Below are 15,582 nucleotides of genomic sequence, written 5' to 3' on the forward strand. Positions count from 1 at the left end.
CGTCTGTTTGTGATGCTCGTCTGTTTGTGATATTTGTCTGTTTGTGATGTTCGTGTGTTTTGATGTTCGTCTCTTTGTGATGTTCGTGTGTTTTGATGTTCGTGTGTTTTGATGTTCGTGTGTTTTTGATGTTCGTGTGTTTGTGATGCTCGTCTGTTTGCGATGTTTGTCTTTTTGTGATGTTCGTGTGTTTTTGATGTTCCTGTGTTTGTGATGATAGTGTGTTTGTGATGTTCGTCTGTTTGCGATGTTTGTCTGTTTGTGATGTTCGTGTGTTTTGATGTTCGTGTGTTTTGATGTTCGTGTGTTTTTGATGCTCGTCTGTTTGTGGTGTTCGTCTGTTTGTGATGCTCGTCTGTTTGTGATGCTCCTTTGTTTGTGTTGTTCGTCTATTTGCGATGTTTGTCTGTTTGTGATGCTCGTCTGTTTGTGATGCTCGTCTGTTTGTGGTGTTCGTCTGTTTGTGATGCTCGTCTGTTTGTGATGCTCCTTTGTTTGTGTTGTTCGTCTGTTTGTGATGTTTGTCTGTTTGTGATGCTCGTCTGCTTGTAGTGAGTTTGTGCTGTTAACAGCCAATGCATGATACAGTATATACTAGTCCTGTATAAGCAATTTTGTTATATTCAAGACTTACGATTCATAGGCTGTAGGCGTGTCCCAGTCCTCTCGGTAAGAACAAGCCCCACAGGTCCCGGGTGTATTCGTGATGTAAGTATTCTCCCACGCCACGGCGACCAACAGCAGGCACAGCCCGGATAAGGTCGCTATGAAAGCAAGCATCCTGCGTCAAAGTTCAGATGGGAAACGTTTCATGTCCACATAAAAATGTCTTACACTAGTTAACGGTGCACGTCAAGGTACGCTGAGCGCAGGAACCCATACCTAGCCGTTGTTTGCAAATCTGCGATCAACTGGAACGACATTTTACCCAAATTCTGGGAAAAAATCCATGTTAAAACTCAAAACGTCGTTTTAGTGACGTGACACATTTCGTCGCCCGCATCAGTTCTGATTGTTACGTCATGCACCATATTTGGCATTGCGGTGGATTGGATAGTAACTTCTTCGGCTATTCTCGGTGTTTTCCGTGAAGCTCACACTGTTAAACGTCTGTTGTAGTCGATTATGCTCTTTCATTCGTAATACGCTTAGGGACTTTTAGAGATCATTTGTCAAAGTGCGTCCATACAGTTTTGTGGCTTTTGGCCCTCTAGAATGAAAAAAGAGAATTTGGAAGCTATACAGAAAAAAATGTGGTAGGATATTCAACATTGAGTGAATATTGGGGCGTTTTTAAACAGATTTTGAGCATTTTGGTACAAGATGTGTACTTTTACATTTTAAGGTGTTGGTTTTTAAGGAATATGAGTCTCTTGTTGAACCACCCCATTGGTCATCTCCGTTTCGTCACGTAGCCTAAGCAGGTAATAAAACGCCAGTTTGTTTATTTTATGATTATTATTATTTTCTTTTTATGGAATACAAGCTCTGGTGTATCACAGTTGGACTAAACGTTGTTGTTTCCATTGATGAACTTTGGGGAAATTGTTTAAGACAAACTAAAATACCAAATGAGGTGACGGTGAATTTTCCTCTCCCAACAGCTTTCCACTTTTTATGGGCGACGTCAAACGTGCTGCGTTCTACATTTCATTTATGACGTATATGTCTACTTTCTATGGCGTCGCATTGCTGACGCTGCAGTAGAATGTTCAGCGTCATTGAAATGACGTAGTTTGTGACCAGAATTGGTACAATAGTGTTATAATACATCGTCTAATCTCTTCAGTGTTATTTACTACAATATTTCACTTGGCAGGGTCAGTAAATAATCCTGCCAAGACACGAGAACTTTATATAGGTAACATCGTATTTAACGATGAGAGGTGGCTTTCACAAAAATTCGAGAAAACAATGTTTTGTATCTTTTTGATAAATTACATCGTCTTATGGAGCTTTATCGCATGCGATTTCAATAACAGAAAAAAAAGCTATAAGTGGGAAAGATGTGCGCATCATAGAGCCTCACAGATCAAATGTTAGGCCTGTCAACTCAGCTACTTCTGCTGGGGTGATTTATGTGTGAATTTGTGTTTATTCATATATTTTACCTTAACCTTCGCTTAACTTGGATGATTCGACCAAGTTTTATTCATCATATTCAACAACTGGGCGAAGCCCCGCGGGCCGCGGCCGGCTTACGTGGACGGTGCAAATGGCACCGTTCTCGTGCCGCTACCCCCGACCCGCGGGGCGTGACACGAGGGAACCAGGACGGTACCGTTCTCACACCGCAGTCCACGATCACGTGATGTAGGCCTACGTGCTATAGATCAATAACAGTAATCGGGGGCAACCCGCTGACAGAAATTGACATGTGTTTGTCGGGGCCTTCCTTTAAACTTTGCACTAGACTTAAGAAATGGACAACATTGTAGAGGCGATCAATAAAACTTATACATGTACAGAGGTCTTAAATATCACCTGAGTAGAAAATGCTTAGAAACTATGTATAAATGTTTTATAACTTCATTAATGCTATATGCAGATACAGCTTTGGACAATATCGCTGAAGGCCAGATAAATACCATAGAGAATATCCAAAAAGATGCTCTGTGTTTTATCACTGGTTTAGCTAATAACGTTGTTTCTATCCCACTGTACAAAGAATCAGGTTTCCTACAAGTGCACAAAGGACGCTAGATACATCGATTGCTATTCGTTCATATCAATGATGCATTAAGCAATATATATAAAAAAAAAACCCACCACCATGCAACAAACATATCAGCCTAACCAGCTTTATTTATGTTGTATAAGGGACATATTGTTCAGTAGGGTGTAAAACAATAATCAAATAGATAAATACATAATAAATCGATGAGACATCCTAGCAAATCAGGCTGAGCCAGAGCTATGATACATCTCTGTCAGTAAGTACATGCGTGCATTTTTCACATGAGGTTCGTGGTCGATATTTCACTGACGAGGAACAATTTTTCAGTCACATGACGACTACTTCATGTATTGTTTTTTTCCTGTATCTTTCTATATCCTATATCTAAGTAACATCTATCCTCCATGTCTATGTGTCTATGTGATATCGTTCCATCTGCACAGGTTTACAATGTACGTTAATAGTGAGTCAAACCCAGAATCATAATGTTTACAAAGAATGGCAAGGGTTTTTTTCTCGCTATTGGCACGTATCATGCAACACGTATGGGTTGCAATTCTTCTAACATAAAATTAAATAAAAATTTAAAAGGATCTATGCGTCGAACAGGCATTCGTATAGCAGCCGTTAAACAATAAGGGCATTCCTGGTCAATAATCGCAGGGCCAATTCCCAAAACGACGAATAACACAAACCACCATCTTGTTTCATTGAAAAGTAGTAATATATCACAAGAATGATTCGGGTAAAAGAGACATGAACTAAAATCTTTGATATAACTTATACAAATGTAGACCTCTAAACAATCTGAATCATTTGTGGAGATGAAATTATATTAAATTGTCATTGAACGAGCTACATCAGTTTCTTAGTCTTCAGAAGATTATACTTCAATATCGGTTACCAACATTATATCATACAAGCTATATACAGCATCTGCATGTCCCACTGGGGATGTTATAGTACATTTATACATTGTTTCTAAGCATTTTCTACTCAAACGATTTAAGACCTCTGTGCATGTATAATTTTTATTGATCGCCTCTACAATGTTGTCCATTTCTTAAGTCTAGTGCAAAGTTTAAAGGAAGACCCCGACAAACACATGTCAATTTCTGTCAGCGGGTTGCCCCCGGATTACTCTTCTTGATCTATAGCACGTAGGCCTACATCACGTGATGGAGGACGGCGGTTCGATAACGCTACCATTTGCGCCCGATATTCTCCGTCCTCGTGCCTTCGCCCCGCGGGTCCCGGGATGAACTGAGATAATGACCTGAGATATTTGAGGGACCCGGGTGGGAGTGGTGGGGTGGGGATGATGTTTGGGGCAATGCCATGTCATCGATAACGCACCAGGCAGGCTTTCGCGCCACTAATCCGTCATATTACGTCGCCATCACGACACGGTTAAGAAACCGAGAGGGTGCAACTGAAAAAAAAATACAAAGAAATGAAAACAATGTTACACAAGACACATGTTTATTTCTGAAAAGCTGTGTGAGACAAACGCGTCAGGATAGACGCAGGGAAGACCGACGCGCATTGTTTCTCCTTTCCCCTAAACCTGTAAGGAAGTCGCATAACCGATATATTCTAATATATTGAAAACACCGTTATTGAGCTAGTTACTTTTGCTCAAAGAGGGATTGACGATGCAGTCATCTCTGTGGAACAGAGATGTATCTTTGAAGATACTTAATAAAATACACAAAATTTGACAGCAATGCATTTGTTTTAATGAAAAACTTATGTCTGCTAGAAATTGAACGAATTGATTAAGAATTTGCAAAATTTGCTTGTGGGTAAATTATAATATTTAACATTCCATTGAGAAGCAAAGTCTTTTATATGTATATATTGTTAAATCCAACTTGTTTGAGCACGCTCACTCAGTACAGGCATTATTCACACTCACTCAGCACAGGCATTGTTCACATGTTTGAGCACACTCACTCAGCACAGGCATTATGCACACGTTTGAGCACACTTACTCAGCACAGGCATTATGCACACGTTTGAGCACACTCACTCAGCACAGGCATTATGTACACGTTTAAGCACACTCACTCAGCACAGGCATTATGCACACGTTTGAGCACACTCACTCAGCACAGGCATTATTCACACCCACTCAGCACGGGCATTATTCACATGTTTGAGCACACTCACACAGCACAGGCATTGTGCACACGTTTGAGCACACTCACTCAGCACAGGCATTATGCACACGTTTAAGCACACTCAGTCAACACATGCACCATTCACATAATTCATTTGTAAAAAGCTTAAGTCAAATCGTGCAAAAATGAACAGTCCTTAAAATTCCCTTAGGCCCTCTGAAAAATGTTTTTGTTCTGTGCTTAATATTTTATAAGATTTCATCACGGTGGAAAGTTGCGTGTTATAATGATGAATGAAAGCAACACACGTTTTCAGCCATGACGGCCAAATATTGCCTCTGTGGAAATTAATGTCTGCTACAGCTTTCCTCGGCGACATCTAACCGTCTACTTCGGACAGGTACGACCTTGATATTGATCATATGAGATGGATGTCAACGGCCTTAACCCAGAGCCAGTAAACCACATTGTGTATTCAAGGCCCTCAGGACAATTCCAAGGAGAATTCCCTGACCCAGCGTTAAAAGACAAACCATCCGTCAGCCACAAACTGCATCCCACACTCACACATTACTCGAGTCATGACCCCCAATACCTTCACTGAATCATGAACTTTCCGATAAATGACGCACAAATTGTCACCCGTCGTCAAAGCGTGACTCAAACACAAGGCAAATGACTTGTACATTCTTCTCGCTGTCACCATTCATGGGTCCTTGGTGAAAATTTGTTATCCACCAGGATGGTGTTCATATCTGTACGTTACAGGTGGGAAATTTCGTCCGTAACGTTTTAAAGGTCAGTAGTTTATGCCGGAAACTCCGGTTTCCTCCAGTTAAAACACACACGGAAAAAAAACAGAAAAAATTCTTGAGTGTAGCGTAAAACACCCAATGAACTAAACCAATCCTGCAGGCCGATAACGGTTGTGCTAAATATCAGAGCTGTGATTCGGCTATAAAATCAAACTATTTTAAATGTTGGCCTAAGGTGTTGTCATCGATTGGATATCCATTTATTATATACTGGATTTTCCAGTGAAGATATCCCCAATTAGAGATGTAAACTAACACCTTATTTTGTTATTATAAAGCCAGTGGTGTTTTTTCTTCTTTTTGATAAAATAGTGTTTGAACAGCTGTAGAATATTGATCAGTAGCAATTTTCAGTCTGTCCCCACATCCTTTTCTGCTAGGCGTGGTCAGTGTAGGCGAGGAGCAATTCAGCCATGACGCTGTTCGTTTCCACGCCCCGGTCCAGGTCGAAGAAGTGCTTTAGACTCTTGTTGCTAACGAGTATTGTCTCCATGGCTTTTCTCGGTACAATGTTATACACTAAAAGTGAGATACTGACGAATTCCAGACGAGTGATAGGATCGGCATACTGGATACTCGCACAGCACAGTGATGAGATTGCAGACGGCCTTCTTGTGAAAATGGCCAGCAAAAACCCAGTGGAAGGAGCCCAGTGCTCCAGACTTATCAATGGTGACGATTTCAACACAACGAAAACCGAAAGTAATATGTTCCGAAGAGGACGCAGTCGTGACATTGCAACATTTTCAAAGTTGATCCAAACAGGAAACTGTCAACATTTCCAAGAAGTGAGGGGGTACATCATGAAGCCGGGCAGTCTAGAAGAAAAAAGCTTCCCGATTTCTTTTAGTATTATTGTGTTCAAAAAGTTTTACCAAATAGAGAGGTTGTTACGCGCCATATACCGGCCTCAGAACCAGTACTGTATACATGTCGATCTGAAATCTGACGACGAGCTTAAATATAACTTGGCAAATCTGACAAGTTGCTTCGACAACGTTTTCATCTCTTCTAAAACTATCAACGTACAATGGGGAAAATTTTCCGTTCTTGAAGCTGAACTCATTTGTATGGAAGATTTGTTGAAAAGGCCTCGGTGGAAATATTTCATTAATTTAACCGGGCAGGAGTTTCCTCTGAAAACCAACTGGGAAATCGTGCGCATCCTGAAGGCATACAATGGAGCTAATGACATTGCCGCAACGATAAGGAGGTGGGTAAATGCCATGTATTTTACATATTTGAAATTATATGTACTTTAAATAAATAATTTTTTACATGCCTTTTTCTCCCAGATCAAAAATCTAGAGCATTAAAACTATATATCGGTGTATGGTTTAAAATAAATTATGGTTTAAAGATTTATTTAAAACCGCTGTTCCATTTTGAAAATTTCGAAAAAAACTTTGATGAACAGACGGAATAAGTACCGGACGAGACACAAGGAGCCGGCACCACATAACATCACTATCGTTAAAGGTCCGGTGCATACGATAATGTCCAGAGCGTTTGTCGACTTTATCATGCACGACAAAAAGGCTTTGGACTTTCTGGACTGGACAAACGGAACGTACGTCCCGGATGAGACTTTCTTCGCCACGCTTCAACACAATCCAGATCTCGGGACTCCGGGGGCGTTCAGAGGTGAGGAAGAGATTGTAGGTAATTCAGTTCGGGTTTGTTTGAAAAGCTTTTTCTTGGTACATGTAAATTTAACCTTTAATTGGGTGTGTTGCGTGGGTAAAGATGGTTTGTTTGTTTTGTGTGGATGGAGATGGGTTTTCTGTTTTGTGGGGATGTGCTTTTAGAAGGGGTGGAAATGGATTTTCTGTTTTGTGGGGTGGGGATGGGTTCTCTGTTTTGTGGAGGGGATGAGTTGTTTTGTTTTGTGAGTGTGCAGTGGGGATGGCTTTTCTGTTTTCAGGGATGGAGTTGAGTTTTCTGCTTGTGGGGGGATGAGTTTTTTTGTTTTGTGGAATGGGGATGGGTTTTCTGTTCTGTAGGGGTTGGGATGGGTATTTTGTGGGGGTGTATTTTTTATCTTGTACAGATGTTTTTTTTTTGTCTTGTAGGGGTAGGTTTTTCGTTTTGTTGGTTTTGTGGGGGTGGGGATGGGTTTTCTGTTTAAGGGGTGGGGATGAGTTTTTTGTTGAGGTGGGTGTTTTTGTCTCCTGGGGCTTGATTCTTTTCTGTCTTTTGGGGTGGGTTTTTCGTTTTGTAGGTTTTGTGGGAGAGGTGATGAGATTTTTTTGTGGACGTGGGTATGGGAGTTTTTGTAGCGGTGTTGTTTTGCTGGGTGGGGATGTCTTTTATGTTTTGTGGGGGTGAGGATGGCTAATTTGTGGGGGTGAGGATGGCTAATTTGTGGGGATGTTTTTTTATTTTTTGGGGGAAGGTTTTTCGTTTTGTGGGTTTTATTGGGGGTGGGTTTTTGTGGGGGTGGGGATGGGGGTTGTTTTTTTATGTTTTGTTGGTTTTGTGGAGATGGGATCTTTGTTTTGTAAAAGTGGGTTCTTTTGTTTTGTGAAGATGGGGTGTGTCTCTTGTTTATAAAAATTGTTTTCATAAGAATGAGAACTTCCCAGCTGTTTTGCAGACGGGACGGTTTTATCAGTCAGCGGAGTAGAGATTCCCAGTGCCGTGCACATACTATTTTTATGAAGGGAATCAGAAGTGTAAAGATTCTCAGTTCTGTGAAAAGTGATACACGATAGGCAAAGCAAGTAGAGATTTCAAGTAATGCACAAAGTGTTACACTACAGGGAGAACCAGTACAGCAGAGATTCACAGTTTGTGTACGAAGTGTCATTGTATAGGGAAAACCAGTTAGAGCAGAGATTCACAGTTGTATACAAAGTGTCACTCTATAGGGAGAACCAGTAGAGCAGATATTCCCTGTTCTATACAAAGTTTTACACTATGGGAAAGCCAGCCGAGTAGAGATTTCCATCTGTGTACAAATTGTTACGTTATGGGGAAAACCACCAGAGGTACAGATTCCCATTTCTGATAATTTCGTACACTATGAGGAGAACCAGTACAGTAGGATGATTTCCAGTTCTGTACAAAGTTTTACACTGTGAGGAAAAGCAGTAGAGATTCCAGTTTTGTACAAGTGTTACAGTATGTGGAAACCAGCGGAGTATAGATTTGGCAACTGTGTACAAAGTGTTAGGCTATGTGGGAAAACCAGCAGAGTGGAGATTTCCAAATCTGTACAAAGTGTCACACTACGGGGAATTCAGTAGAATAGAGATTCCCAGTTCTGTAGAATGTGTCACTCTATGGGAAACTAGTAGACTAGAGATTCACAGCTGTGTACAAAGTGTTTATGCTATGGGGAAGGCCAGTAGATTGGAGATTTCCAGTCCTGTACAAAGTGTTACACTATGGGGAACACCAGTAGAATAGAGATTTCCACTTCTGTAAAAGGTTTTACACTATGAGGAAAACCAGTAGAGTAGAGATTTTCAGTTTTGTACATTGTGTTACACTATGAGGAAAACCAGTAGAGTAGAGATTTTCAGTTTTGTACATTGTGTTACACTATGAGGAAAACCAGTAGAGAGTAGAGATTTTCAGTTTTGTACATTGTGTTGCACTATGAGGAAATCCAGTAGAGTAGAGACTCCGAGTTTCTTTACAATTGTGTTACACTATGGGAAAAATAGTAGAGATTTCCAGTTTTGTACAATGTGTTTACACTATGGAAAAACCAGTAGAGTAGAGGTTTCCAGTTCGGTACGATGTGTACACGAAGGGGAAAAACAGCAGAATAGAGACTCCCAGTTCTTGTAGAATGTGTTACACTATGGGTAAACCAGTAGATTAGAGATTCCTAGTTCTGTACAAAGTATTACGCTATGGAAAATCCAGAGAGTAGAGATTATTGGTGTTTTGCAAAATGTTGTACACCTTGGAGAAATTCTTCTAAAATACTGCCTATTTTCTGCATTTCCGTTTATGTACTGATCCCTGGTTACACTACTGGTCAGTTTTCCTCTGCTGATTAATTTCTTTAATTAAATTCTATAATAGTAGCAAATTTCAAAATTACATTGAGAGTGAGGGAGGCTGGAAATTCCCCACCTAAACCCAGGAATGAACCTGCAGGAATGAGCTTCCCTCAGTACCACTAAATGTACTTGCATATCTGAAAAAGTACCAGAGAAACGGAAAGGTGTTACTAAAAGAAAACAGGTTTGCCAGTCGACAAACCACAGAAGAATATTGCCTTGACAAGAACACGTATTTACCACTTACAAATGTTATGTTTGTCTCAATATCTCTTTTTGGATAGAATTTTGTAAGAAAGCATTTACCAGGCGTTACTCATTTTCATGATTTGTCGGTAAATATAAAAGTGTTTATTTTTCATTAGTATGAATTGTGCTTGCTGCCGTTTTCTATTTGACAGTCGTCGTCATATGACTGAAAAATTGTTGAGTACGACGTTAAACCCCAAGCACTCAAGCACTCATTCTATTTGACAGGCACGAATGAAGAGCTTGAAAAGAAGAAGTCCATGACTCGCTACAAACTCTGGAAGCCTATCCCCTGCAATGGCACCTACGTCAGACAAATATGCATATTCGCCAAGGGGGATTTACCCAGACTTGCGCAGGCGCCGCAACTGTTTGCGAATAAGTTCTACTTTGATTATGGTGAGCTGGCTTACGAGTGCTTGGACGAATTACACTGGAACAGGACACGTGACGAGTATTTGTACGGCTTGAATTTTAACACGACATTTTACGAAAATCTGCCCACAGTGAGACAGGCAGTCAACACAGGACGAGATTCTGATATATGAGCAGGTCTCGTGAGAAAGAGGTGTCACAAAAAACCATGCCACATTATCGTCACATAGAACACAAGACACAACGGAATCATCCCGTGTAAGATGAGCGAGACTAAATATTCACTTAGCTAGGGATGTTGGCTGGTGATGTTAACATTAGCCTTGCTCAGACCCTGTAGGTAGGGGGCTGTGGCCTAGTGGTTAAAGGAGAATGTCTTTCAATCGCTCGGACAGAAGGTGAGGGTTCAAACCCGGCACTGGACACTGAATTTGTACATTTCTTCGCTTTCACAGATTATATGGTCTTGTTGACAATATAAGGAGTCCACAACGCTCCAGTGGTCTTTTTCACAGCATAACGTTCATTGAAGACTCTTGTCTTTGGCAATTCGGGGTTTATATCGGCACATCACCTGCAGGAAACTTCCAAAACGTCAGTGGTTTATACCTGATATTCCTGTTTCCTCCAACCATGAAAATGACCACCTGTGAAAAAAAGATCTTGAGTAAAGCGGTAAACAACAATGAAATAAAAAAATAAATAAATAAATCAGTCTATAACCTTGTAGCATATGATGCTTGTTCTTTGGTTGAGGTGGTGTTCAACATTTTTTATGTCATACCACTACAGTATCTCGTTGCAGCATAGGCAGGACTTAAAACGGACAGGGGCCTCCGTGGCTCAGTTGGTTAGCGCGCTAGCACAGCGCAATGACCCAGGAGTCTCTCATCAATGCGATCGCCGTGAGTTCAAGTCCAGTACATGCTGGCTTCCTCTCCGGCCGTACGTGGGAAGGTCTGTCAGCAACCTGCTGATGGTCGTGGGTTTCCCCAGGTTCTGCCCTGTTCCCTCCCACCATAATACTGGCCGTCGTATAAAGTGAAATATCTTGAGTACGGCGTAAAACACCAATCAAACAAATAAATAAACAAAACGGACATATTTGTGCTGCTACCTCCCTGGAATGTCATACCCAAGACACCATATAGGTTACCCGACCGGGCGACAAAGCGAGCAACGGTTGCTTTCCTGTATCTTGATCACAGTTTTCACGTTTACTCGTCCCTATACATGATCCTACACCCAAGTCCAAATCCAACGAACTTGTTTCTTTGTTTAAAGCCTTCCCATGAAGTCACATCGCTAAATCTTCCAGGATGTTCATTCGGAGATGTGTATATGGGTATAGCATGTATAACAGCAGCACCTAACGTCTTGGTACATGTATATGGGTATAACATGTATAACAGCGGCACCTAACGCATTCGTACATGTATATGGGTATAACATGTGTAACAGCAGCCACCTAACACCTTGGTACATGTATATGGGTATAACATGTATAACAGAGGCACCTAACGCCTTGGTACATGTATATGGGTACAACATGTGTAACAGCAGCACCTAACGTCTTGGTACATGTATATGGGTATAACATGTATAACAGAGCACCTAACGCCTTGGTACATGTATATGGGTACAACATGTGTAACAGCAGCACCTAACACCTTGGTACATGTATATGGGTATAACGCGTCGGTGTATAATAGCAGCATTTAAAGCCTTGGTACATGTATATTGGTATATCATGTGCAACAGCAGCACCTAACACCTTGGTACATGTATATGGGTATAACGTGTTGGTGAATAACAGCGGCATCTAACGCCTTGGTACATGTATATTGGTATATCATGTGTAACAACAGCACCTAACACCTTGGTACATGTATATTGGTATATCATGTGTAACAGCAGCATCTAACGCCTTGGTGCATGTATATGGGTATAAGGTGTCGGTGTATAACAACAGCATGTAACGCCTTGGTACATGTATATTGGTATATCATGTGTAACAGCAGCATCTAACGCCTTGGTGCATGTATATGGGCATAACGTGTCGGTGTATAACAACAACATCTAACGTCTTGGTACATCTATGTGGGTAAAACGTGTCAGTGTATAACAGCAGCATCTAACGCATTGGTACATGTATATGGGTACAACATGTGTAACAGCAGCATCTAACGCCTTGGTACATGTATATTGGTATATCATGTGTAACAACAGCACCTAACACCTTGGTACATGTATATGGGTATAACGTGTTGGTGAATAACAGCGGCATCTAACGCCTTGGCACATGTATATTGGTATATCATGTGCAACAGCAGCACCTAACGCCTTGGTACATGTATATGGGTATAACATGTCGGTGTATAACAGCAGCATCCAACACCTTGGTCCATGTATATGGGTACAACATGTGTAACAGAGGCACCTAACGCCTTGGTACATGTATATGGGTATAACGCGTCGGTGTATAATAGCAGCATTTAAAGCCTTGGTACATGTATATTGGTATATCATGTGTAACAGCAGCACCTAACACCTTGGTACATGTATATGGGTATAACATGTCGGTGTATAACAGCAGCATCCAACACCTTGGTCCATGTATATGGGTATAACATGTATAACAGCAGCACTTAACGCCTTGGTACATGTATATTGGTATATCATGTGTAACAGCAGCACCTAACACCTTGGTACATGTATATGGGTATAACATGTCGGTGTATAACAGCAGCATCCAACACCTTGGTCCATGTATATGGGTATAACATGTATAACAGCAGCACTTAACGCCTTGGTACATGTATATTGGTATATCATGTGTAACAGCAGCACCTAACACCTTGGTACGTGTATATTGGTATATCATGTGTAACAGCAGCACCTAACACCTTGGCACATGTATATTGGTATATCATGTGTAACAGCAGCACCTAACACCTTGGTACATGTATATGGGTATAACATCTATAACAGCAGCACTTAACGCCTTGGTACATGTATATTGGTATATCATGTGTAACAGCAGCACCTAACACCTTGGTACGTGTATATGGGTATAACGTGTCGGTATATAACAGCAGCATCTAACGCCTATTACGTGTATATGGGTATAACATGTGTAACAGCGGCATCTAACGCCCTGGTACATGTATATGGGTATAACACACCGATAGCAACAGGTCTGTCAATAGCCTGCGGATGGCAATGAGTTCCCACCAGTCCAGTACCTGCCAACTATAATGCTGGCCGAAGTCGTTTTAGTGAAATATTCTTGAGTACGGCTTAAAACACTAATCAAATAGATAATTTAAAAAAAAATGATTTCTTAGAGTGACCAGATTACTGAAAGGAAACAAATTAACTAATGAAAACAACGGACACAAAGATTTCTTTTGAAAGTCTTTATAACCAAACCATGAAGTTGTGACACATTGCAATAACCCAATAAAATAAGCCGACAATGTTTAATTTCATGTATATATAAAATAGCTATTTCTGTAAGCAGATAAAAAACTACATTTTCTATATTCCTTAATAAACTCAGGTAACATACGTAAAACAATGCCTAACATACTAAACTCCTTATACAGTAACAAAACTATTTTATATAATTCTCCGTCAGCAGCTCGGCATTAGAACTTATCTCGAATTACACACAGAGAAAATGACCAAAGCAAACTTTCTGAAACCAACACTCGGCACCAAACTGGAAACTTTTCTCTAATAGCTGGAGAAAAAATCCCCAACGTATAATTGCTCTAGGGTATAAAATAAAACCACGGTGTATTTACAGTGAAGATGCATTCATGAGGATGTAAGTACCTGAACTGTATATGAAGGCACGATTAATTACAGTATGCGGCAAAAGTAAAAACCACATAACTAAGTAAATAATACTTAAGTGTAAAAACCAATCCTGATAGCCCCAAAACAGAGGGCAAATTAATGTGCTAAGTGAAATGTAACGAACATTATCTGTACTTATACCAACACATTTTAAGCCCAAAAACGGTCGATGCATGAATGACATTCCCAATGGTGAAAGTAGATAAATGAGGTGTGCATATATAAAGTTATGCTTTAAAAATTTCAATAAATGATAGAGCAAAACAAAAATACAAATGCTTGTCGTTATAACGAGGTACATGTATATATGTATACAACAGAATGTAACACTATACAAAATACTGCAGCACGGGGAGTAAAACTAGAGCGGCGATGAGAGTGTCAAAGTTTGCACGTGCGAAGGCAACAAAGGCCTGCAGGTGTACCTATGAAACAAGTCTAACTGTAATGCAGGGAAATGGACGCATTGATAATAACTAGCTTTCTGAAATGCATCAAGAGATAGTGGCTCAACGGTTAAATGCAAATGCCAATATCATGAACAAGTGGACATCGCATAAGAAAAACATAATTAACACGTCTATTAACTAGGCTTTATCATCAGTCAGCCTGACGGAGGAAACAAGCACATTTTAGATCCTGATACTCTAAAAAAACAATACGTGATTCAGTTTGTATTTGTGATCGCGAATGATCACATAAATAGTCGGCAATAGTCATAAACACGAATGATCACATAAATAGTCGGCAATAATCATAAACACGAATGATCACATTAATAGTCAGCAACGATCATAAACACGAATGATCACATAAATAGTCAGCAATAATCATAAACACGAATGATTACATTAATAGTCAGCAATGATCATAAACACGGATGATCACATAAATAGTCAGCAATGATCATAAAAACGACTTCAAAGCCTGAATTTCAAAGACGCCATATCAGGCCAAATTTGTTCAACAACTTGAATGGATTCTGTTGAAATTTGTCTAACCACTTTTTGTATCGCGATCTAGTATATTGCACACGTGACGCCAGATTCAAACGAATATATATATTTATATTGGATACTTTACAATATAGCGAGAATATATCTCCAAAATAGAAGTCATTGCACTTATTGTCAATATTTAATGTTCTCACTTCATTGGTTCCTGCGACATACTCTAATGTAAGTAGCACTTACATAATCAAGATTGTATTCGCAGGTGAGGGAGCTGCCCAAAAGAAATCGCCACTCCGAGACACACCCACTAACATAAAACCTCACCCCTAACGTATAGCCTCAATCGTTAACGTACAGGTATAAACTCACCCCCGAACATAAAGGCCAATCTGCTAACAAACCTCATCCGTAACGTACAGCCTCACTCGTTAACGTACAAGAATAAACTCACCCCCGAACATAAAGGCCAATCTGCTAACAAACCTCATCCGTAACGTATAGCCTCACTCG

At 40.3% G+C, this 15,582-nt stretch overlaps 1 protein-coding gene across 1 annotated transcript; it reads left to right on the forward strand.

Annotated features, from left to right (window-relative positions):
• The first annotated feature begins 6,028 nt into the window (after positions 1-6,028).
• LOC135480363 (N-acetyllactosaminide beta-1,6-N-acetylglucosaminyl-transferase-like) lies at positions 6,029-10,892 on the forward strand. The gene is made up of 3 exons (XM_064760193.1): positions 6,029-6,868; positions 7,043-7,273; positions 10,063-10,892. The coding sequence occupies exons 1-3, from the start codon at positions 6,029-6,031 to the stop codon at positions 10,426-10,428; spliced, it is 1,437 nt and encodes a 478-aa protein (XP_064616263.1). The 3' UTR covers positions 10,429-10,892.
• The last annotated feature ends 4,690 nt before the right edge of the window (positions 10,893-15,582 follow it).

The sequence above is a fragment of the Liolophura sinensis genome, chromosome 13 (genome assembly GCF_032854445.1).
Source record: "Liolophura sinensis isolate JHLJ2023 chromosome 13, CUHK_Ljap_v2, whole genome shotgun sequence".
Classification (NCBI taxonomy): domain Eukaryota; kingdom Metazoa; phylum Mollusca; class Polyplacophora; order Chitonida; family Chitonidae; genus Liolophura; species Liolophura sinensis.

Coding starts and splice junctions, on each gene's coding strand:
- LOC135480363 (XM_064760193.1), top strand. CDS start 6,029: ATGACGCTGTTCGTTTCCACGCCCCGGTCCAGGTCGAAGAAGTGCTTT. Junction 6,869..7,042: donor TTACATATTTGAAATTATAT/GTACTTTAAATA, acceptor AGACGGAATAAG/TACCGGACGAGACACAAGGA. Junction 7,274..10,062: donor TCAGAGGTGAGGAAGAGATT/GTAGGTAATTCA, acceptor AAAATTGTTGAG/TACGACGTTAAACCCCAAGC.